We start from the raw sequence: 25,000 nt of genomic DNA, 5'->3' as shown, positions 1-25,000 counted from the left end.
TCTGCACATTGTTTACAATCATGGCCACCAGCAGCGAGAGCGATTCGGACCGAGAAAGCGACGATTTCCCCATTAATTTGAGCGAGGATGAAAGATTTGTGGATGAGGAAAGTGAGAGTGAAAGACTAGAGGGCAGTGGGAGCGATTCAGATAGGGAAGATGCTGTGAGAGCCGGGTGGGACCTGATATTCAGCTGGGAATGACTAAATTATGGGGCGGCATGGCGTAGTGGTAGAGCGTCCGTGTCAGAAACCTGAGGGTTGCAGGTTCGCTCCCCGCCTCTTACCATGCCGTTGTGTCCTTGGGCAGGACACTTCACCCTTGCCCCCGGTGCCGCTCACACAGTGAATGAATGTTGAATTAATGATAGGTGGTGGTCGGAGGGGCCGTAGGCGCAAATTGGCAGCCACGCTTCCGTCAGTTTACCCCAGGGCAGCTGTGGCTACGAAAGTAGCTTACCACCACCAGGTGTGAATGAATGATGGGTTTTTAACATGTAAAGCGACTTTGGGTACTTAGAAAAGCGCTATATAAATCCCAGGTATTATTATTATTATTATTATTAAAACAGTAAATAAACACAAGACATATATATACTCTATTAGCCACAACACAACCAGGCTTATATGTAATATGCCACAAATTAATCCACATAACAAACACCTCCCCCCTCCCGTCCATATAACCCACCAATACAAATCAAACACCCGCACAACACACTCAATCCCACAGCCCAAAGTACCGTTCATACAGCACATATATTTCCCCAAAGTTACGTACGTGACATGCACATAGCGGCACGCACGTACGGGCAAGCGATCAAATGTTTGGAAGCCAAAGCTGCGTACTCACGGTAGCGCGTCTGCTATCCAACTCAAAGTCCTCCTGGTTGTGTTGCTGCAGCCAGCCGCTAATACACCGCTTCCCACCTACAGCTTTCTTCTTTGCTGTCTCCATTGTTCATTAAACAAATTGCAAAAGATTCACCAACACAGATGTCCAGAATACTGTGGAATTTTGCGATGAAAACAGACGACTTAATAGCTGGCCACAATGCTGTCCCAAAATGTCCTCAACAATCCGTGACGTCACGCGCAAACGTCATCATACCGAGACGTTTTCAGCAGAATATTTCACGGGAAATTTAAAATTGCACTTTACTAATCTAACCCGGCCGTATTGGCATGTGTTGCAATGTTAAGATTTCATCATTGATATATAAACTATCAGACTGCGTGGTCGGTAGTAGTGGCTTTCAGTAGGCCTTGAGTAAACAACCTCAAAGTGCTACAGCAGGGGTGTCAAACTCAAATACAGAGTGGGCCAAAATGTAAAACTGAACAAACCTGCGGGCCAAGGTTGAACAAATTAACCTTTTAATAGGGACCCAAACAAGTTTTGCATTGAATATTGAACAAGCAAGGCTTATATAACTTTATAGTGACATGCAAAATCGAATTTCAAATAATAATAATAATAATAATTAAAAAATATCAATGGCATATCAAATTTTAATAAAAATTGAATGCCTCTTTTCTATTTGCAGCCTTCTGAGGTAAATATCAAAATAAACTTTTTCCACAGGCTAATAATAAATGTGAAAATAAAATAAAAATAATGAATGAATCAAACATTTAAGCCTTGAAGTAGCAAGAGAGTGCATGAATAAAACGTTAATTATTGCTCAGTTTGCTACACTGATTTGCTTTAACACTGAATACGGAACAAGCAACGCTTATATAACTTAATAGTGCAAAATCAACTTTCAAAAAACAAACGAAAAAACATCAATGGTATATTAAATACAATTTTTTTTAAAAAGATTGAATGCCTATTTTCTATTTGCAGCCTTCTGAGGTAAATATCAACATTAACTTGGTGGGCGGGGGCGTTGTTGGGGGTATGGGGTTTGGTGGTAGCGGGGGTGTATATTAGTTAGTGCTGCAAGGGGTTCTGGGTATTTGTTCTGTTGTGTTTATGTTGTGTTACGGTGCGGATGTTCTCCCGAAATGTGTTTGTCATTCTTGTTTGGTGTGGGTTCTGTTGCGTTCCAGACCAGATGTTCCTCCAAAGGAATTTAAGTTACTGGTCAATCCCAAGTTCTTTTGATGACACATAAGCTGAGTTTAAATTATCACCAGAACAGAATAGGTATTTTGTCATTTATTTTCAGAGCTTTGAAGATAGAGACCAGCCTCGAACAACACATTCAATTGCGTAGCCAAGTTGATCTGAAAAACATTACCCAAGTGCTGTGTTCTTCAATATGTCCCTCGCCCCCACCCTCCAGAACGAATACACATGTCTATTGTTCTCCTTAGCTAGAGACAGGATGAGATAACAAATAAAAGGAGTATTGCTACTCCTTGCAATCCGAGCTCAAGGTAGTCCACAGTGTACCATCGGTCATGAGATGGAGAAAAAATGGAAAGGGTACAAGATGGAACACTAGCTATTTCAAATATGACTATAGAAAAGAAATAACTCTTAAACATGTATATACGGAGATATATATATATATATATATATATATATATATATATATATATATATATATATATATATATATATATATATATATATATATATCCGTCAGTTCACAGTGTGGCGCATATTTGTAACAGTGTTAAAGTTGTTTATACGGTCACCCTCAGTGTGACCTGTATGGCTGTTGACCAAGTATGCCTTCCATTCACTTGTGTGTGTGTAAAAGCCGCATATATTATGTGACTGGGCTGGCACGCTGTCTGTATGGAGGAAAAGCAAACGTGACGACAGGTTGTAGAGTACATTGAAGGCAGTGCCTTTAAGGCACGCCCCCAATAATGTTTTGCTGGGCGGAAATCGGGAGAAATTTGGGAGTATGGTTGCCCCGGGAGATTTTCGGGAGGGGCACTGAAATTCGGGAGTCTCCCGGGAAAATCGGGAGGGTTGGCAAGTATGAGTATTAGCGGTGAATGCGGTGTTACAGCGGCACTGCCGCTGTATAATACCGGCGGGCCAGCTCTAATGTTAATTTGATATTGCATCAAGGGACAAATGAAATTACACGGCGGGCCAAATTTGGCCCGTGGGCCAGAGTTTGACACCCATGTGCTACAGTGTATTAACCCTTGTGTGGTGTTCGGGTCTGTGGGACACGTTTAAATTTTTTATTAAAAGAAAAATGATACAATTAATTCATTTTTCTAACTGAGACTCACTGACTTCGGCTCATTTTCTGTGAAGAACATATATCAGAATACATATTTAATGACCACACACCATACACCCCCCCTACACATTTCTATTACATATAAGATGTCCGGGTCCACTGGACCCGGGGCTAATAGAAGTGTGGAAATTGATGTTCTGTGTACCACACACACACACACACACACACACACACACACACACACACACACACACACACACACACACACACACACACACACACACACACAGCAGGCTTAGACAGGAGGAGGACAGAGTGTAGGTACACAGAACATCAGAGGGTCAAATGTGCGAGAAAATGAGAGCAGACAGTGTTGACAAACAATGTTGCAACCTTGTGTGGGAACCACAGGTGCAGAAACACAAAAGAAGAATCCCTGTGGGATGCAGAAACTGGCAGAGAAATGTTTCATATTGTTGTTACTCAGCTAGCGTTTGTGGGTCTGATGGACCCGTTGCATTTTGTGGCTTTTAATGCCTCACAATCAAACACTTTTATGTTAAAATACTGAACGGATGTTTATTGGGATAAGGTAAACATCTGTTCAGCATTTTAACATAAAAGTGTTTGATTGTGAGGCATTAAAAGCCACAAAATGCAACGGGTCCATCAGACACACAAACGCTGGCTGAGTAACAACAATATGAACATTACACAAGGGTTAAACAAATAAAAATAAAAAGATAATATAAAAATAAATAAAAATAGAAAAAACTAGAACAGCCAAATAGCTAGAACTAGTATGCATGTATCTAAAAAAAAAAAAAAAAGGCTTTTTTAAAAAGAAGGGTTTTTAAGCCCTTTTTAAAAGCATCCACAGTCTGTGGTGCCCTCAGGTGGTCAGGGAGAGCGTTCCACAGACTGGGAGCAGCGGAGCAGAAAGCCCGGTCTCCCATTGTTCGTAGCTTTGTCCTCGGAGGTTGGAGGAGGTTAGCCTGTCCGGAGAGGAGGTGTCGAGTGGAGGATTTGGGGGTGAGTAGTTCTTTGAGGTAGAGGGGGGCATTTCCATGGAGGCACTGGTGGGTTAGTAGGGAGACTTTGTATTCAATCTTGAGTGGAACAGGAAGCCAGTGAAGGGATTTGAGAATTGGTGTGATTATGCAAGTGATACTCACTTGCATAATGTGCTTAAAGGGGAACTTCACTTTTTTGGGGGAATTTTGCCTATCATTCACAATCCTCATATAGGGCAAGCACACATACCGTATTTTTAGACCATAAAACACACTTAAAATCTTTTAATTTTCTCAAAAATCGACAGTGCGCCTTATAACCCGGTGCGCCTCAAGTACGCATTAATTACCGACCTTGAAGCACTCCTATTTGTTACATGGTGAAATGATAAGTGCGACCAGTAGATGGCAGCCACACATAAGAGATGCCGGAGCCGTGTATCGGGCGAGTATGGCCGGCTCGGTTTCAAAGTTGGTAGCAAACATGGCACCCGTTCACACACTGATGGCGGGAGCTGCCATGCAAGGCCCTAACCACGACCCATCAGGAGCAAGGGTGAAGTGTCTTGCTCAAGGACACAACGGACGTGACGCGGTTGGTAGAAGGTGGGGATCGAACCAGGAACCTTCAGGTTGCTGGCACGGCCACGCTCCCAACCCCGCCATGCCGGTTGGGAGATATATCTCGATATATTATTACTTAAATTCGATATATATCAACAATCAACAATAAGGCTGATGAGGGACCTGGGAGTTGGCGGTCAAGCTCTACGTCAGGCCATAAAGGAAACATCGCGGGTGGCAGAGCGGAGCGGCCAGTGGCTCTGGCTAAAGAGGAAAGACCCCAACTGGTCACCCAAATAAATCAGTACTCATGCTGAGGCTGGTCAGATGCAGAGGGGGGTGCTTCTGGGACGCCAGAATGCACAGCTGAACCTACTTGAGGCGTCGTGGGCCCAGTCAGCAAAACGTCTATGAGAGTAGGAGCCCACTTGGCAGCAAACTTATTTGTGAACAATTTAACAACACGAATACAACAATGTACCATTAGCTAAATAATGCAACAGTTTTTTTTTTATTACATTTTAATTCAATCAATCGATCAATCAATGTTTATTTATATAGCCCTAAATCACAAGTGTCTCAAAGGGCTGCACAAGCCACAACGACATCCTCGGTTCAGAGCCCACATAAGGGCAAGGAAAAACTCACAACCCAGTGGGATGTCAATGTGAATGACTATGAGAAACCTTGGAGAGGACCGCGTATGTGGGTGACCTCCCCCTCTAGGGGAGACCGGATGCAATGGACGTCGAGTGGGTCCAGCATATTGTGAAAGTCCAGTCCATAGTGGATCTAACATAATAGTGAGAGTCCAGTCCATAGTGGGGCCAGCAGGAGACCATCTCGAGCGGAGACGGGTCAGCAGCGCAGAGATGTCCCCAACCGATGCACAGGCGAGCGGTGCACCCCGGGTCCCGACTCTGGACAGTTAGCACTTCATCCATGGCCACCGGACCTGTGCTCCCCCTTCCACAAGGGAGAGGGGGGCAGAGGAGAAAAGAAAAGAAACGGCAGATCAACTGGTCTAAAAAGGGGGTCTATTTAAAGGCTAGAGTATACAAATGAGTTTTAAGATGCTTCTACTGAGGTAGCATCTCTAACTGTTACCGGGAGGGCATTCCATAGTACTGGAGCCCCAATAGAAAACGCTCTATAGCCCACAGACTTTTTTTGGGCTCTGGGAATCACTAATAAGTCGGAGTTCTTTGAACGTAGATTTCTTGCCGGGACATATGGTACAATACAATCGGCAAGATAGGGTGGAGCTAGACCGTGTAGTATTTTATACGTAAGTAGTAAAACCTTAAAGTCACATCTTAAGTGCACAGGAAGCCAGTGCAGGTGAGCCAGTATATGTATATATATATATGTATATATGTATATAAAGGTATATACAGTATAGGCCTAATATGATCAAACTTTCTTGTTCTTGTCAAAAGTCTAGCAGCCGCATTTTGTACCATCTGTAATCTTTTAATGCTAGACATAGGGAGACCCGGAAATAATACGTTACAGTAATCGAGATGAGACGTAACAAACGCATGAGTAATGATCTCAGCGTCGCTGGTGGACAAAATGGAACGAATTTTAGCGATATTACGGAGATGAAAGAAGGCCGTTTTAGTAACACTCTTAATGTGTGACTCAAACGAGAGATTTGGGTGGAAGATAATAGCCAGGGAGGAGTATATTTATAGCTAGAATTCACTGAAATTCAAGTATTTCTTATATATATATACTGTATATATAAATAAAATAAATACTTGACTTTCAGTGAATTCTAGCTATATATATATATATATATATATATATATATATATATATATATATATATATATATATATATATATATATATATATATATATATATATATATAAGAAATACTTGAATTTCAGTGTTCATTCATTTACACATATACACACACATAACACTACTCTACTCATTGTTGTATTTGAAAGTGCAATGCTTTGCAGCCAGTAGCACAGCCTTTGAAGGAGCATAGGTATGGGCAGCATCTGTCAAATTTAATTTGCAGGAAAGGAGTGAGTTTAGGGTTGAATTGTCCATCCTCGTTCTATTCTCTGTCACTCGTCGTCGCCATGACTGTCTCTTCTTCGTTCTTCTGCTTCGTCTCCTTCTTGTTGTGTGTGCAGTTGTGCACTCTCCAAAAGCCGTAGATGTTATTACATATATGTATATATGTAATCAATGGGTGGCTGACTAAATACTTTTTTGCCCCACTGTATATATATATATATATATATATATATATATATATATATATATATATATATATATATATATATATATATATATATATATATATATATATATATATATATATATATATATATATATATATATATATACATATATATATATACCGTTCAAAAGTTTGGGGTCACCCAAACAATTTTGTGGAATAGCCTTCATTTCTAAGAACAAGAATAGACTGTCGAGTTTCAGACGAAAGTTCTCTTTTTCTGGCCATTTTGAGCGTTTAATTGACCCCACAAATGTGATGCTCCAGAAACTCAATCTGCTCAAAGGAGGGTCAGTTTTGTAGCTTCTGTAACGAGCTAAACTGTTTTCAGATGTTTGAACATGATTGCACAAGGGTTTTCTAATCATCAATTAGCCTTCTGAGCCAATGAGCAAACACATTGTACCATTAGAACACTGGAGTGATAGTTTCTGGAAATGGGCCTCTATACACCTATGTGGATATTGCACCAAAAACCAGACATTTACAGCTAGAATAGTTATTTACCACATTAGCAATGTATAGAGTGTATTTCTTTAAAGTTAAGACTAGTTTAAAGTTATCTTCATTGAAAAGTACAGTGCTTTTCCTTCAAAAATAAGGACATTTCAATGTGACCCCAAACTTTTGAACGGTAGTGTATATGTATATATATATACATATATAAATGTCTATATATATATAGACATATATATATATATATATATATATATATATATATATATATATATATATATATATATATATATATATATATATATATATATATATATATATATATATATATATATATATATATATATGTCTATATATATATATATATATATACCTGTATGTATATATATATATATATATATATATATTAAATATTTGTGTGCGTGCGTTTCTTTTCCTTTAAACCGAAATGGGTCTGGGTTCTAATGGTTAAGCTGTGTGGTTGCGGACAGTTCCTAGAATAAACATACATTGTAGTGCTAAACTAAGCAAGTAATCATTAAACTGTCTTGTTCAAACAAATGCAAAACGAGCCATACACCAACTGCATTGGCCGGCTGCTGTTTTATTGGATGAAGTCAACAAGGCTAAACGCTCACGTCGAGGTGGTAAATGGCAGTAATTGTGAGTCATAATGTGATTAGTTTTTCAACGCACAGATGTGTGTTATTCCGAACGGTCATATATGAATCCATTCATGTCGGCCAAACACAAACATTTAGGTCACGGTGCAGCGGAGCTCGGTGCCGTAACATTTCCCCTGCGAAACTGCGGTCAGATTAGATTTAATCAAGCGAGGTGTGACACTTAATTACTGTGCAGTCGCTGCCGAGTCCGGCGGTGAATTTTCCCACCAGCACTTTGCCTCGGTCCATGAGTCGCGTTATGACAGTAAGTCAGTCAACGCATTAAAAAAAACCTGTTTGCCCGAGTCCAAAGTCTTTTTGCCATGAACTTTTGACCTACACTGCAAAAACTGAAATCTAAGTAAGATGAAATATCTCAAATAAGGGTGATATTTGCTTATTTTCTGTCTGATAAGATAATTATTCTCACTAAGCAGATTTTATGTTAGAGTGTTTTACTTGTTTTAAGTGTTGTGTTCCTAAATGATCTCAGTAAGATATTACAGCTTGTTGCTGAGATTTGATGACCTATATTGAGTAAAACATGCTTGAAACTAGAATATCAACTGTTGCAAAGCTGTGTCATCAACACTCACAAGTATAAAACTACTTTTTTAAAGTAATCATTTCTTACTTCAGGCATGAAAAAAAAATCATGAGTTTGACACAATTGTGTCCCATAATTAAAACAGATGACAGCCAAATGGACTTTGCTGTTTTATTTTCAATGAAACAATAGAAAACAGGTACTCATATAGTAGTACAGTTGGCACAGTACAGTAAACTGACAGTTAATATTTAAACATTTCACATTTCAAACTATTTTGAACAGAAATAGTTCATGCACATTCAGATAAATTCTTCAAAATGACAATTAAACATTTTTTGGCCGGGGGCCGGGCTGTATATATGCGCACTAATTGACTGAAAGAGCAGGTACTTGGCGCGATGATGTCATGTTATCCATGGAAAAATGCCTTTTTAGACCATATGATTTGCCTGAGCGGCAAGACAGTGTTTTTCAAACATTTTTGAGCCAAGGCACATTTTCTGCGTTGAAAAAATCTGGAGGCACACCACCAGCAGAAATCACTAAAAAACGAAACTCAGTTGACAGTAAAAAGTCGTTGTCGCAATTGTTGGATATGACTTTAAACCATAACCAAGCATGCATCACTATAGCTCTTGTCTCAAAGTAGGTGTACTGTCACCACCTGTCACATCACCCCCTGACTTATTTGGAGTATTTTGCTGTTTTCCTGTGTGTAGTGTTTTAGTTCTTGTCTTGCGCTCCTATTTTGGTGGCTTTTCCTCTTTTTTTTGGTATTTTCCTGTAGCAGTTTCATGTCTTCGTTTGAGCGATATTCCCCGCATCTACTTTGTTTTAGCAATCAAGAATAGTTCAGTTGTTTTTATCCTTCTTCGTGGGGACATTGTTGATTGTCATGTCATGTTCGGATGTACTTTGTGGACGCCGTCTTTGCTCCGCAGTAAGTCTTTGCTGTCGTCCAGCATTCTGTTTTTGTTTACTTTGTAGCCAGTTCAGTTTTAGTTTCGTTCTGCATAGTCCTCCCTAAGCTTCAATGCCTTTTCTTAGGGGCACTCACCTTTTGTTTATTTTTTGTTAAATATTAGACACCTTTTTACCTGCACACTGCCTCCCGCTGTTTCCGACATCTACAAAGCAATTAGCTACCGGCTGCCACCTACTGATATGGAAGAGTATTACACGGTTACTCTGCCGAGCTCTAGACAGCACCGACACTCAACAACAACACATCATTTGCAGACTATAATTACTAGTTTGCAAACAATATTTTTAACCCAAATATGTGAATTTAGATTATCTCCTACGGCACACCAGACTGTATCTCATGGCACACTAGTGTGCCGCGGCACAGTGGTTGAAAAACACTGGGCTAGGAGACCCCGAGAGTAACAAGCGCTTCCCTTGTTGCCTTTCCATTAAGAACAATAAATTAGTTTTTAGTATAAGTTTGCTGGTTTCAAGAAATGTAATATCATTATGTCAAGATAATGGCACTAGCATTTACTTCATTTAGGAATATTTTTCAACATATTGAGCAAAAAGGTCTCTTTTTTTTTTCCTACCAAGAAAAGTGCACTTGTTATTAGTGAGAATATACTTATTTTAAGGTATTTTTGGGTTCATTGAGGTTAACTAATTTTACTTGTTTTGGAAAGTCTTGACAAGCCAAATTTTCTTGTTCTATTGGCAGATAATTGTGCTTAGTTCAAATAAAATACCCCTCTTTTTTTTTTTTTCCTTCTTGTTTTTGAACACTGACTTTTTGCAGTGTAAGTGCCTCATTTTAACAATAACAGCCCAATTTTTTACCTTTTTCAACATGGAACCAAAATCCACCCTGACTTTAGGACTGCCGGTTCCAATATTGTGTTCATCAGTACCGATGTCTCTTCTGGTCTTTTGCGACTCCTGCTTCTCCCAGTTCCGACTTGCTGTGCCCCCCCCCCCTGTGGAGATGCAGTCTTGTGTAACTCTCTCCGAACCAGTTTCATCCTGCTCATGAGGGGTTGCCAAGTAACCGGCTGTGTGCCTGCATATGTGTGTGTGTGTGTGCAATGACCAAGGGTCTCCACTGCATCAATATTAGAAAGGTTAAATGTTCTCCATTCTCTGGCCAGTATTACATAAGAATAATTTTCTTATATCCGTATTTTTTTCTCTCCCTGACGCAGTACCGACGACTTCTCGAAGATCCGCGCGGTGCTCAGAAACATAAACAAGCGCGTGCGACTATGTCACACTCGCATTTACAATAAAACACATTCACACAATTGTATCTGGATTGGTGGTCCTCAAATGCCTCGGCCTGGTTTAAACCTTTTGTCTTTAAATAGAATAGAATAGAAAGTACTTAATTGGTCCCTGGGGGAAATTCAGCACCACAGTTCGCTCACAACAATAAACACTGAGGTATTCACTTATCAAGGAGAGTAAAGAAATAAAGATATGGAATAGCGTACACTCGAATTGTCCCCTGACTTTCCTTCCGGTGCAAAAACAGCAAAAAAAAAACAGCCGGTGCAAATAGCATTATACATGTGAATAATATAAATAAGGCTATGGAATCGAATAGAATTGTCCTATCACTATTCTTCCGGTGCAAAAAGACAGCAGTGCAAGTAGCATTTTTTTACATGTGAATAATATAAATACGGTCTAGTATACATTCAAGTACAGTCAAAACACTGCAAAAAGTCAGTGTTCAAAAATAATACAAAAATGAGGGGTATTTTATTTGAACTAAGCAAAATTATCTGCCAATAAAACAAGAAAATTTGGCTTGTCAAGAATTTCCAAAAGAAGTAAAATTAGCTAACCTGAATGAACCCAAAAATACCTTAAAATAAGTATATTCTCATTAATAACAAGTGCACTTTTCTTGGTAGAAAAAAAAAAGAGACCTTTTTGCTCAATATGTTGAAAAATATTCTTAAATTAAGTAAATGCTAGTGCCATTATCTTGACATAATGATATGCGCTCGGCATCATGATTTTTTTTTTTCATGCTTGAAGTAAGAAATGATTACTTTAGAAAAGTAGTTTTATACTTGTGAGTGTTGATGACACAGCTTTGCAACAGTTGATATTCTAGTTTCATGCATATTTACTCAATATAAGTCAACAAATCTCAGCAACAAGCTGTAATATCTTACTGAGGTCATTTAGGACCAACACACTTAAAACAAGTAAAACACTCTAACATAAAATCTGCAAAGTGAGAAGAATTATCTTATCAGACAGAAAATAAGCAAATATCACCCTTATTTGAGATATTTCATCTTACTTAGATTTCAGTTTTTGCCGTGAATGGAATAGGAGAGGATTCGGTTTTTAGCCTTCCGGTGCAAAAACAGCATTTTAAGTATGAATTATATAAGTCATGACTATTTTCTAGTTTAATATATGCATTATGCCCTCTGATTCAAGTACAGTCAAAATGGAATAGGATAGAATTCATCCAGTCAGTCTTTAGCCTTCCGGTGCAAAAAGAGCAGTGCAAAACAGCATTTTAAATATGAATTATATAAGTAATGACTATTTTTCCAGTTTAATATATGCATTATACCCTCTGATTCAAGTACAGTCAAAATGGAATAGGATAGAGCTGAACAAATATGCATTTACCGTATTTTCTGGACTATAAAGCGCACCAGCATATAAGCCGCACCCACTAAAATTAAAACGAAAAAAATATTTTTCCATGTATTATCTGCACCACATATGTTGTAAAATGAGTTATTTACACAGAAAGATTTTTTTGGGACATGCTCTCCCTGAGAGAGCATGAGGAGGTTGAGGTGGTCGGGGGCGTGGGGGGCTAGGGGTTAGCGGGGGGGTGTAAAAAAACCGCTACAAAAACAATGAAGGCACACAGCTTCAGTCCAGAGTTCACTAGAGAATACTTGCCAACCTTGAGACCTCCGAATTCGGGAGATGGGGGCGGGTTGGGGGGGGGGGGTGTATTGTAGCGTCCCGGAAGGGTTAGTGCTGCAAGGGGTTCTGGGTATTTGTTCTGTTGTGTTTATGTTGTGTTACGGTGCGGATGTTCTCCCGAAATGTGTTTGTCATTCTTGTTTGGTGTGGGTTCACAGTGTGGCGCATATTTGTAACAGTGTTAAAGTTGTTTATACGGACACCCTCAGTGTGACCTGTATGGCTGTTGACCAAGTATGCATGGCATTCACTTGTGTGTGTGAAAAGCCGTAGATATTATGTGACTGGGCCAGCACGCAAAGGCAGTGCCTTTAAGGTTTATTGGCGCTCTGTACTTCTCCCTACATCCGTGTACACAGCGGAGTTTTAAAAAGTCACAAATTGTACTTTTTGAAACCGATACCGATCATTTTTAAACCGATACCGATCATTTCCGATATTACGTTTTAAAGCATTTATCGGCCGATAATATCGGCAGTCCGATATTATCGGACATCCCTAATGACAACCTTTTTCCAAAACACAATATAGAATGTGAGATACAACAGGATAATGCATACATTTATCATTTGTTTTCAAAACGGTTACAAAAAAGTGGGACCCCAAAAATGTACTGTGGGACCCCATTTTGAAAATTCCTAGCGCCAACACTGCTGTCAACAGAGGAGAAAAAATGCGGGCCTCGACTTTGACACAGAGGCATTAGCGCAGTAGACCAGTGTTTATTTTAACCGTAGAGCCGGGGCTCATTGTCTGGTTTTCGGCCTCTATAAATCGGTTTCTCATCAGCGGTACTTAGATGCAATACACTTTTCTACCACTAGTGGCAGTAAATACAACTTCAAATAGAAGTATAAGAAAAAGGTGGCTGCGCGGGTCCAGGGATGCCCAACATGTCCAAAAACGCACCCAGCAAAGTCACAGGGGAAGTGGGGTAGAAAAGTTGGAAAAGTCTGAAAAAGTCCCGAAAAGGTTCAAAAATCACACCCAGGTTCGAGTGCCACAAGTGAGTCCAGGGATGCCCAACATGTCCAAAATGCACCCAGCAAAGTCACACGGGAAGTGGTGGAGAAAAGTTGGAAAAGTCTGAAAAAGTACCGAAAAGGTTAAAAAATCACACCCAGGTTCGAGTGCCACAAGTGAGTCCAGGGATGCCCAACATGGCAGTAAATACAACTTCAAATAGAAGTATAAGAAAAAGGTGGCTGCGCAGGTCCAGGGATGCCCAACATGTCCAAAATGCACCCAGCAAAGTCACACGGGAAGTGGTGGAGAAAAGTCTGAAAAAGTCCCGAAAATGTTCAAAATACCTACCCGGGTTTGAGTGCCACAAGTCCCGCCGCCGGCAGCGCAAGCCCCGCAAGTACAAAAACGAGAGAGGCCAAAAAACACCTCCTTTTACCCTCTTTCGTTTCTGTACTTAGAAAAAAAAAAAGGAGAAAAAGTCTGGATTTTTTTCTAAGTACAAAAACGAGAGAAGGTAAACTTCTACCTTCTTTACCCTCTTTCGATCACGTACTTGGAAAAAATCTCATCCAAATCCAATGCATTTGAATGGGATCTTTTTTTTTTTTGCTGAGATTTTTTCTAAGTACAGAAACGAGAGAGGCTTAACTTCTCACCTACTTTTACCTTCTTTCGATTTTGTCGTTTTTTTTTTCCTGGTCGACCAAAACACACCTGCATCACGTTAGTAGGTGCGCCATGTCTTACAGGCTGAAATCACAGGGAATGTCTGATAAGATAATTCTTCTCACTAAGCAGGTTTTATGTTAGAGTGTTTTACTTGTTTTAAGTGTTTTGGTGCTAAATGATCTCAGTAAGATATTACAGCTTGCTGCTGAGATTTGATGACCTATATTGAGTAAAACATGCTTGAAACTAGAATATCAACTGTTGCAAAGCTGTGTCATCAACACTCACAAGTATAAAACTGCTTTTTTTTTAAAGTAATCATTTCTTATTTCAAGCATGAAAAAAAATAATCATGACTTTGACACAATTGTGTCTCATAATTAAAACAGATGACAGCCAAATGGACTTTGCTGTTTTATTTTCAATGAAACAATTGAACATATGTACTCGTACTCATATAGTAGTACAGTTGGCACAATATAGCAAACTGACAGTTAATATTTAAACATTTAACAATTTTGAACAGAAATAGATAAATTCTTCGAAATTACAATAAAAAACAATTTGGTATATATATATATATATATATATATATATATATATATATATATATATATATATATATATATATATATATATATATATATATATATATATATATATATATATATTTACAGCCCGGCCCCCGACCAAATTTTTTTTTATTGTAATTTTGAAGAATTTATATATAAATAATATACATATACACTACCGTTCAAAAGTTTGGGGTCACATTGAAATGTCCTTATTTTTGAAGGAAAAGCACTGTACTTTTCAATGAAGATAACTTTAAACTAGTCTTAACTTTAAAGAAATACACTCTATACATTGCTAATGTGGTAAATGACTATTCTAGCTGCAAATGTCTGGTTTTTGGTGCAATATCTACATAGGTGTATAGAGGCCCATTTCCAGCAACTATCACTCCAGTGTTCTAATGGTACAAAGTGTTTGCTCATTGGCTCAGAAGGCTAATTGATGGTGAGAAAACCCTTGTGCAATCATGTTCACACATCTGAAAACAGTTTAGCTCGTTACAGAAGCTACAAAACTGACCTTCCTTTGAGCAGATTGAGTTTCTGGAGCATCACATTTGTGGGGTCAATTAAACGCTCAAAATGGCCAGAAAAAGAGAACTTTCATCTGAAACTCGACAGTCTATTCTTGTTCTTAGAAATGAAGGCTATTCCACAAAATTGTTTGGTTGACCCCAAACTTTTGAACGGTAGTGTATATATACATATATATATATTCCTTGCGCACTAATTGACTGAAAGAGCACGCACTTGGCGTGATGATGTCATGTTATCGATGGGAAAATGCAAGAAATGTAATGCCGAGCGCTACTTAATTTAAGAATATTTTTCAACATATTGAGAAAAAAGGTCTCATATTTGGGTTTTTTCTACCAAGAAAAGTGCACTTGCTATTAGTGAGAATATACTTATTTTAAGGTATTTTTGGGTTCTTTAAGGTTAGCTAATTTGACTTGTTTTGGAAAGTCTTGACAAGCCAAATTTTCTTGTTCTATTGGCAGATAATTTTGCTTAGTTCAAGTAAAATCCCCCTGACTTTTTGTATTTTTTTTTCTTGTTTTTGAACACTGACTTTTTGCAGTGTATGGGGTATTTCCCCTTTTTTAAAATATATTTTTTGTATAAGAAAACTATGTGGGGGAAAAAACTGAAATGTTTTGTTTATTCCCATTAACATGCAAACTAATTTCTGAATGACTACATTTTTTTTTAAAGGTTCGTTCATCATAAGCTTTTTAATGAAAACCCCGTCATGACTTGTCTTTATCACGCGATTGAACGGCCAATGTTTTGACTCGATGGATTATTTTCAGTCAATTCATTTTGATCAGACTTTCCCCAAGGACTGTCCTTCCTTTGAAGGCAGAACTTTACTAATGATAATAATCTGGTCCTGGTAATTGCATCGGTTTGACGAAGTTACTGACTTTGGTCTAGTTAGGCAGTGTAAGTCTACCTCATTGGCGGCTGCAAGTACACCATCCATCCATCCATTTTCTACCGCTCGTCCCTTTTCGGGGTCGCGGTACACCATACAGTATAAACAAATCTCCCCCCTCCCCCTCCCTCTCCCTCTGTGCTTCAGGTGACCCGCTTGGTGAGAAGAGACGAGGGCTGCCTCTCTGATCCCTGCCATGGCGTCCTCCGTGTTTTGCCGCCAACTGTCGCTCTCCCTCCACAAAAACCTGTGCCTCAGTCTCTCAGGTAAACTTCGATTTAAATGGCCGACCGAGTAACTCTTAATTGTTCTCAGTAGTTCAAAGTATTTATCTCTTTTTACAAGTTGTCTGTTTGTTCCTTCAGCCATATTAATGGCTCAATTTGAATCAATCAATGTTTATTTATATAGCCCTAAATCACAAGTGTCTCAAAGGGCTGCACAAGCCACAACGACATCCTCTGTTCAGAGCCCACTTAAGGGCAAGGAAAAACTCACAACCCAGTGGGATGTCGATGTGAATGACTATGAGAAACCTTGGATAGGACCGCAGATGTGGGTGACCCCCCCCCCTCTAGGGGAGACCGGATGCAATGGACGTCGAGTGGGTCTAGCATAATAGTGTGAGAGTCCAGTCCATAGTGGATCTAACATAATAGTGAAAGTCCAGTCCATAGTGGATATAACATAATAGTGTGAGAGTCCAGTCCATAGTGGATCTAACATAATAGTGAGAGTCCAGTCCATAGTGGATCTAACATAATAGTGTGAGAGTCCAGTCCATAGTGGATCTAACATAATAGTGAGAGTCCAGTCCATAGTGGATCTAACATAATAGTGAGAGTCCAGTCCATAGTGGATCTAACATAATAGTGAGAGTCCAGTCCATAGTGGATCTAACATAATGTTGTGAAAGTCCAGTCCATAGTGGATCTAACATAATAGTGAGAGTCCAGTCCATAGTGGATCTAACATAATAGTGTGAGAGTCCAGTCCATAGTGGATCTAACATAATAGTGAGAGTCCAGTCCATAGTGGATCTAACATAATAGTGAGAGTCCAGTCCATAGTGGATCTAACATAATAGTGAGAGTCCAGTCCATAGTGGATCTAACATAATAGTGTGAACGTCCAGTCCATAGTGGATCTAACATAATAGTGAGAGTCCAGTCCATAGTGGATCTAACATAATAGTGAGATTTCAGTCCATAGTGAGTCTAACATAATAGTGTGAGAGTCCAGTCCATAGTGGATCTAACATAATAGTGTGAGAGTCCAGTCCATAGTGGATCTAACATAATAGTGTGAGAGTCCAGTCCATAGTGGATCTAACATAATAGTGAGAGTCCAGTCCATAGTGGATCCAACATAATAGTGAGAGTCCAGTCCATAGTGGATCTAACATAATAGTGTGAGAGTCCAGTCCATAGTGGATCTAACATAATAGTGAGAGTCCAGTCCATAGTGGATCCAACATAATAGTGAGAGTCCAGTCCATAGTGGATCTACCATAATAGTGTGAGAGTCCAGTCCATAGTGGATCTAACATAATAGTGAGATTCCAGTCCATAGTGAGTCTAACATAATAGTGTGAGAGTCCAGTCCATAGTGGATCTAACATAATAGTGTGAGAGTCCAGTCCATAGTGGATCTAACATAATAGTGGGAGTCCAGTCCATAGTGGATCTAACATAATAGTGTGAGAGTCCAGTCCATAGTGGATCTAACATAATAGTGGGAGTCCAGTCCATAGTGGATCTAACATAATAGTGAGAGTCCTGTCCATAGTGGATCTAACATAATAGTGTGAGAGTCCAGTCCATAGTGGATCTAACATAATAGTGAGAGTCCAGTCCATAGTGGATCTAACATAATAGTGTGAGAGTCCAGTCCATAGTGGATCTAACATAATAGTGAGAGTCCAGTCCATAGTGGATCCAACATAATAGTGAGAGTCCAGTCCATAGTGGATCTAACATAATAGTGTGAGAGTCCAGTCCATAGTGGATCTAACATAATAGTGTGAGAGTCCAGTCCATAGTGGATCTAACATAATAGTGAGATTCCAGTCCATAGTGAGTCTAACATAATAGTGTGAGAGTCCAGTCCATAGTGGATCTAACATAATAGTGTGAGAGTCCAGTCCATAGTGGATCTAACATAATAGTGGGAGTCCAGTCCATAGTGGATCTAACATAATAGTGTGAGAGTCCAGTCCATAGTGGATCTAACATAATAGTGGGAGTCCAGTCCATAGTGGATCTAACATAATAGTGAGAGTCCTGTCCATAGTGGATCTAACATAATAGTGTGAGAGTCCAGTCCATAGTGGATCTAACATAATAGTGAGAGTCCAGTCCATAGTGGATTTAACATAATAGTGAGAGTCCAGTCCATAGTGGGGCCAGCAGGAGACCATCCCGAGCGGAGACGGGTCAGCAGTGCAGAGATGTCCCTAAGTGATGCACAGGCGAGCGGTCCACCCCGGGTCCCGACTCTGGACAGCCAGCACTTCATCCTTGGCCACGGGACCTGGATGACCAATTACCTTTTACTCATTGGTTGACATAGTCTGTGATCACCATTGCCAATTAATGCCAAACGCCGATACGTTCTGGCTGATACTGTATCTACTATATATTAAGCGGCTGACAAGCGGCTTGCAGCTAATCGTGTTTCTCTGTACGCAGTGTAAAGCCGCTCCCCTAAATCAATAATATTCACCCCAATTATGGCGAATAAAACTGCATTTCTATCTTAAGTATTATTATCATGTAGTGTATCACTGGAGGATGAAACTAAACCTGAGCTAACCGCTAAACTAGCTTAAACAACGATAAAAAATAAGTGCTGAGTAAAGTTTTAGGACAGACTTGGGCAAAATGCGGCCCGTTATGATTTCCAATCCGGCCCGCCGGACAGTACGCGACAACTTTTCGTTGTTGTTGTTGTTGTTCATATTTACAAACTTGGAAAATAATTGCCTGGACTTTGGGGGCTAAAACCAAAGGATTTAAAAGAGTAGGAGATAATAGTTTTTTCTTTTTAGTTATTGCATACTTTAGGCTTGTTTAGATCAGAGATTCTCAAACTGTGATACGCGGGCTCTATCTAGTGGTACGCCAAAGAACTAAAGTACAGTGTGTTACAGTGTTACTGTTCAAACTGTGTGTATTGTACCAGTGGCCAAAACTATTAATTATACTTGTAAATAAAACCTCTGCTTTGTTTTAATGAATATTTGGGCGTAGTACGCTACTGTATTTTAATTTAGGTCATTATGTGTTTTCCCAAAAAAGTTTGAGAACCACTGGTTTAAAACGATCACATATTTATGAAATATTACCAACTTAAGGTAAAAGAGATGTTTTGTGTGGAAAAAAACAGTATTTTATGATTTATTTTTTACATTAATCGCAAATATATACAGTGTATATGCATTAAAAAAAATTACTTTTGTATGATTTTTTTTAATGAATGAAGTAACGTTTATGACAACCTTTTTCCAAAACACAATATAGAATGTGAGATACAACAGGATAATGCATACATTTATCATTTGTTTTCAAAACGGTTACAAAAAAGTGGGACCCCAAAAATGTACTGTGGGACCCCATTTTTATGACTTGATGGGGTAAATAATATGCGGGGATTTACTTTATTCCAGTCAAGCCCTGATGAAAAATATGTTTTAAAGAATATACCTGAATAATGTCATACAGATCCATAATTGTAGTAATTTATATAATAATACATTTTTGAAAGTCATAAGAGTAAGGTAACAACGTTCAAAAGGTTATGTAGTCTGTCTTGTAATGTTTGACTAGTAGGATTTGATCAACAACTAAACCATTGCAACATGGGGTCATTAAAATATGGCACATACAGGATTGTAACAATTCTTCTTGCACATTTTAATGAATAATTAATTTATGAGAAGACCAATAGTGTGAACTCGGAAATCTTAATAAAATGTTAAAGTGGTTGAGTTGTGAAAAATGTCTTCATAGGTCCTTATCATCTTAATACCGTATTTTTCGGACTATAAGTCGCAGTTTTTTTCATAGTTTGGCCGGGGGTGCGACTTATACTCAGGAGCGACTTATGTGTGAAATTATTAACACATTACCGTAAAATATCAAATAATATTATTTAGCTCATTCACGTAAGAGACTAGATGTATAAGATTTCATGGGATTTAGCGATTAGAAGTGACAGATTGTTTGGTAAACGTATAGCATGTTCTATATGTTATAGTTATTTGAATGACTCTTACCATAATATGTTACGTTAACATACCAGTTGGTTATTTATGCCTCATATAACGTACACTTATTCAGCCTGTTGTTCACTATTCTTTATTTATTTTAAATTGCCTTTCAAATGTCTATTCTTGGTGTTGGCTTTTATCAAATACATTTCCCCAAAAAATGCGACTTATACTCCAGTGCGGCTTATATATGTTTTTTTCCTTCTTTATTATGCATTTTCGGCCGGTGCGAATTATACTCCGGAGCGACTTATACTCCGAAAAATACGGTACATTTAACATTTGTTTTCAAAACGGTTACAAAAAAGTGGGACCCCAAAAATGTACTGTGGGACCCCATTTTTATGACTTGATGGGGTAAATAATATGCGGGGATTTACTTTATTCCAGTCAAGCCCTGATGAAAAATATGTTTTAAAGAATATACCTGAATAATGTCATACAGATCCATAATTGTAGTAATTTATTTAATGATACGTTTTTGAAAGTCATAAGAGTAAAAAAAAAAAGGCAAACCTTAGGGTTCACTGAAGGCAGCGTTTCTCAAAGTGTGGGGCGCGCCCTACTGGTGGGGAATAGAGACATGACAGGTGGGGCGTGAGGAACGGGAGGAAATTTCACTTTAATTTTTTTATTTTTTTTATTATATTTTTAGATTTTTTTTTTACTATGCTTTCATTTTCTATACACACTGTAAATCACTTTGTGATTCTGTCTGTGAAATCCGCTATATAAATAAATGTAAATTACTTATTTTTCCTGTAGGTTTTAAATTTCTAGGTAGGAGCGCAAGTTTAACAGACATAGCAACAGTAACTAATGGGGGCGGGGCTAAGCGGAAGCTTTGTGAATGGCGAGTCACTGTGCGAGGATTTGCTGTTTTGCAAATACATAAAAAATAGAGCCACTGCTGATGAGCTGTTCAAGATAATGGACAGTTTCCTCAAAGAACACGACCTTAAATGGGAAAACTGTGTGGGTTTTTGCTCTGATGGCGCACTCACCATGGCTGGGTAAAGAAACGGGCTGCAGGTTCTAATAAAGAGGGTTGCGACAAATGCGCATTGGACACACTGTGTGTCACTCACCGGGAAGCACTCGCGTCAAGGCAGCTCAGCCCCGAACTCAATGAGGTTTTAACAGTGGCAGTGTCAAGCCTGCAACCCCCATTTGAAAAGCTGTGCAGTGCAAAACAGGCTCATTGCAGCCACTAATGCTGGAGTACTGTAAAACTCATGTTCTCTTGCCAAATGCATATAGCTCCTCCTTTTTTTTTTGCAAAGATTGCAAAGTGGCAATTTTATTTTGATTTATTATTGAACTTGATGCAAGTTATTTGATTTATTATTGAACTTGATGCAAGTTATTTGATTTATTATTGAACTTGATGCAAGTTATAACACTTTTATTTGATTTATTATTGAACTTGATGCAAGTTATAACACTTTTTTTGATTTATTATTGAACTTGATGCAAGTTATAACACTTGTTTTATTTATTATTGAACTTGATGCAAGTTATTTTATTTATTATTGAACTTGATGCAAGTTATAACACTTTTGTTTTATTTATTATTGAACTTGATGCAAGTTATTTTATTTATTATTGAACTTGATGCAAGTTATAACACTTGTTTTGATTTATTATTGAACTTGATGCAAGTTATAACACTTGTTTTATTTGTTATTGAACTTGATGCAAGTTATTTTATTTATTATTGAACTTGATGCAAGTTTTAACACTTGTTTTATTTATTATTGAACTTGATGCAAGTTATAACACTTGTTTTATTTATTATTGAACTTGATGCAAGTTATTTATTATTGAACTTGATGCAAGTTATAACACTTGTTTTATTTATTATTGAACTTGATGCAAGTTATTTTATTTATTTTTGAACTTGATGCAAGTTATAACACTTTTGTTTTATTTATTATTGAACTTGATGCAAGTTATTTGATTTATTATTGAACTTGATGCAAGTTATAACACTTGTTTTGATTTATTATTGAACTTGATGCAAGTTATAACACTTGTTTTATTTATTATTGAACTTGATGCAAGTTATTTTATTTATTATTGAACTTGATGCAAGTTATAACACTTTTGTTTTATTTATTATTGAACTTGATGCAAGTTATAACACTTGTTTTATTTATTATTGAACTTGATGCAAGTTATTTATTATTGAACTTGATGCAAGTTATAACACTTGTTTTATTTATTATTGAACTTGATGCAAGTTATTTTATTTATTATTGAACTTGATGCAAGGTATTTGATTTATTACTGAACTTGATGCAAGTTATAACACTTGTTTTGATTTATTATTGAACTTGATGCAAGTTATAACACTTGTTTTATTTATTATTGAACTTGATGCAAGTTATTTTATTTATTATTGAACTTAATGCAAGTTATAACACTTTTGTTTTATTTATTATTGAACTTGATGCAAGTTATTTTATTTATTATTGAACTTGATGCAAGTTATTTGATTTATTATTGAACTTGATGCAAGTAATAACACTTTTTTTGATTTATTATTGAACTTGATGCAAGTTATAACACTTGTTTTATTTATTATTGAACTTGATGCAAGTTATTTTATTCATTATTGAACTTGATGCAAGTTATAACACTTTTGTTTTATTTATTATTGAACTTGATGCAAGTTATTTTATTTATTATTGAACTTGATGCAAGTTATAACACTTGTTTTGATTTATTATTGAACTTGATGCAAGTTATAACACTTTTGTTTTATTTATTATTGAACTTGATGCAAGTTATTTTATTTATTATTGAACTTGATGCAAGTTATAACACTTTTGTTTTATTTATTATTGAACTTGATGCAAGTTATAACACTTGTTTTATTTATTATTGAACTTGATGCAAGTTATTTTTTATTTAACTTGATGCAAGTTATTTATTATTGAACTTGATGCAAGTTATAACACTTTTATTTGATTTATTATTGAACTTGATGCAAGTTATAACACTTTTTTTGATTTATTATTGAACTTGATGCAAGTTATAACACTTGTTTTATTTATTATTGAACTTGATGCAAGTTATTTTATTTATTATTGAACTTGATGCAAGTTATAACACTTTTGTTTTATTTATTATTGAACTTGATGCAAGTTATTTCATTTATTATTGAACTTGATGCAAGTTATACCACAGCTGCACAATTATTTTATTTATTATTGAATGTATACAACTTGATGTTACTTGATGTTCAATAAATTAGAAAATGTTAAGCTTGGCATTAGCGTGCTGTTGGGGCGATGGGGGCAGGTGGGGCTTGAAAACTCCCCCTTGTCCAAAGTGGGGGATGACAAAAAAAGTTTGAGAACCACTGACTTAAGGTAACAATGTTCAACATGTTATGTAGTCTGTCTTGTAATGTTTGACTAGTAGGATTTGATCAACAACTAATCCATTGCAACATGGGGTCATACAATATGGCACATTCTTGCACATTTTAATGAATAATTAATTTATGAGAAGACCAATATTGTGAACTCGGAAATCTTAATAAAATGTTAAAGTGGTTGAGTTGTGAAAAATGTCTTCATAGGTCCTGAGCATCTTAATATATAACATGCAATAAATCAACTAAATCAGGGGTGTCAAACTCGTTTTCATTGAGGGCCACATCGCAGTTATGGTTGCCCTCAGAGGGCCACGTTTAACAATGAGTAATATATGAATATATGTATATATATAATACATTAACAATATTTTTTTTTTAAACTGGCAGTTTAGACACCAGAATGTTACAGTAAAAGCAATGGGTTTTTTTACAGCATATAAAAAAATGTAATAAATGGAAAAACCATACCACTGTTTTTAGTGGTAAAATTCAAGCAACAGAGCTGCCAGGTGGGGGTTTTTTTACCGTAAAATCTTGTTGTTTTAATGTTGTTTTGTTTGATTTTTAATGTTTTTGTGTCTTACTGTATATGGAGAAAAAAACAGTGCCAAAGTTGATTTTACGGTAAAAAGCTCAGTCGACGAAATTTAACCATAAAATCTATTGTCAATTTTACAGTCTACAATTTGATTGATAATTTGTTTTGAAATCATAAGTCAAGCAGATACAGTACAGGTACAGTGTTTATCTTTATTTTAACAAAAACATTTTTTTTGGAATACATGATAATATAATATTTAGATTTTGATAATATTGAATTTTAAAAGATATGCAATTGCATGCAGCACATGATTTTTAATGTCAAAAGGGAAAGAACAAATATATTTAGTAAAAAAAGATTAAGCATTTTATTAACCCATATTATTTCCAGGCTTTCGCGGGCCACATAAAATAATGTGGCGGGCCAGATTTGGCCCCCGGGGCCTTGAGTTTGACACCTGTGAACTAAATCAATACTAATGAAATGTTGAGCTTCAACAGTGCCCAAACAGGCACCTGTCGTTAATAAAGGAACACGTGCACATTTTGTCTGAAACA

At 37.3% G+C, this 25,000-nt stretch overlaps 1 protein-coding gene across 2 annotated transcripts in view; it reads left to right on the top strand.

Annotated features, from left to right (window-relative positions):
* The window catches only part of abat (4-aminobutyrate aminotransferase), a 212,215-nt gene that overhangs the window by 1,136 nt on the left and 186,079 nt on the right, over positions 1-25,000 (top strand). For both annotated transcript variants that reach the window (XR_009824489.1, XM_062036364.1), the window contains exon 2: positions 16,395-16,513. Coding sequence is in view for 1 of the 2 variants with exons in the window: in XM_062036364.1 (XP_061892348.1) it covers positions 16,444-16,513 (70 nt within the window). In the remaining variant the exon portion in view is untranslated. The remainder of the gene's footprint in view (positions 1-16,394; positions 16,514-25,000) is intronic.

The sequence above is a fragment of the Entelurus aequoreus genome, linkage group LG25 (genome assembly GCF_033978785.1).
Source record: "Entelurus aequoreus isolate RoL-2023_Sb linkage group LG25, RoL_Eaeq_v1.1, whole genome shotgun sequence".
Taxonomy (NCBI): domain Eukaryota; kingdom Metazoa; phylum Chordata; class Actinopteri; order Syngnathiformes; family Syngnathidae; genus Entelurus; species Entelurus aequoreus.
Note: the sequence above shows the minus strand (reverse complement) of the source record. Positions and strands in the feature narration are given on the sequence as shown.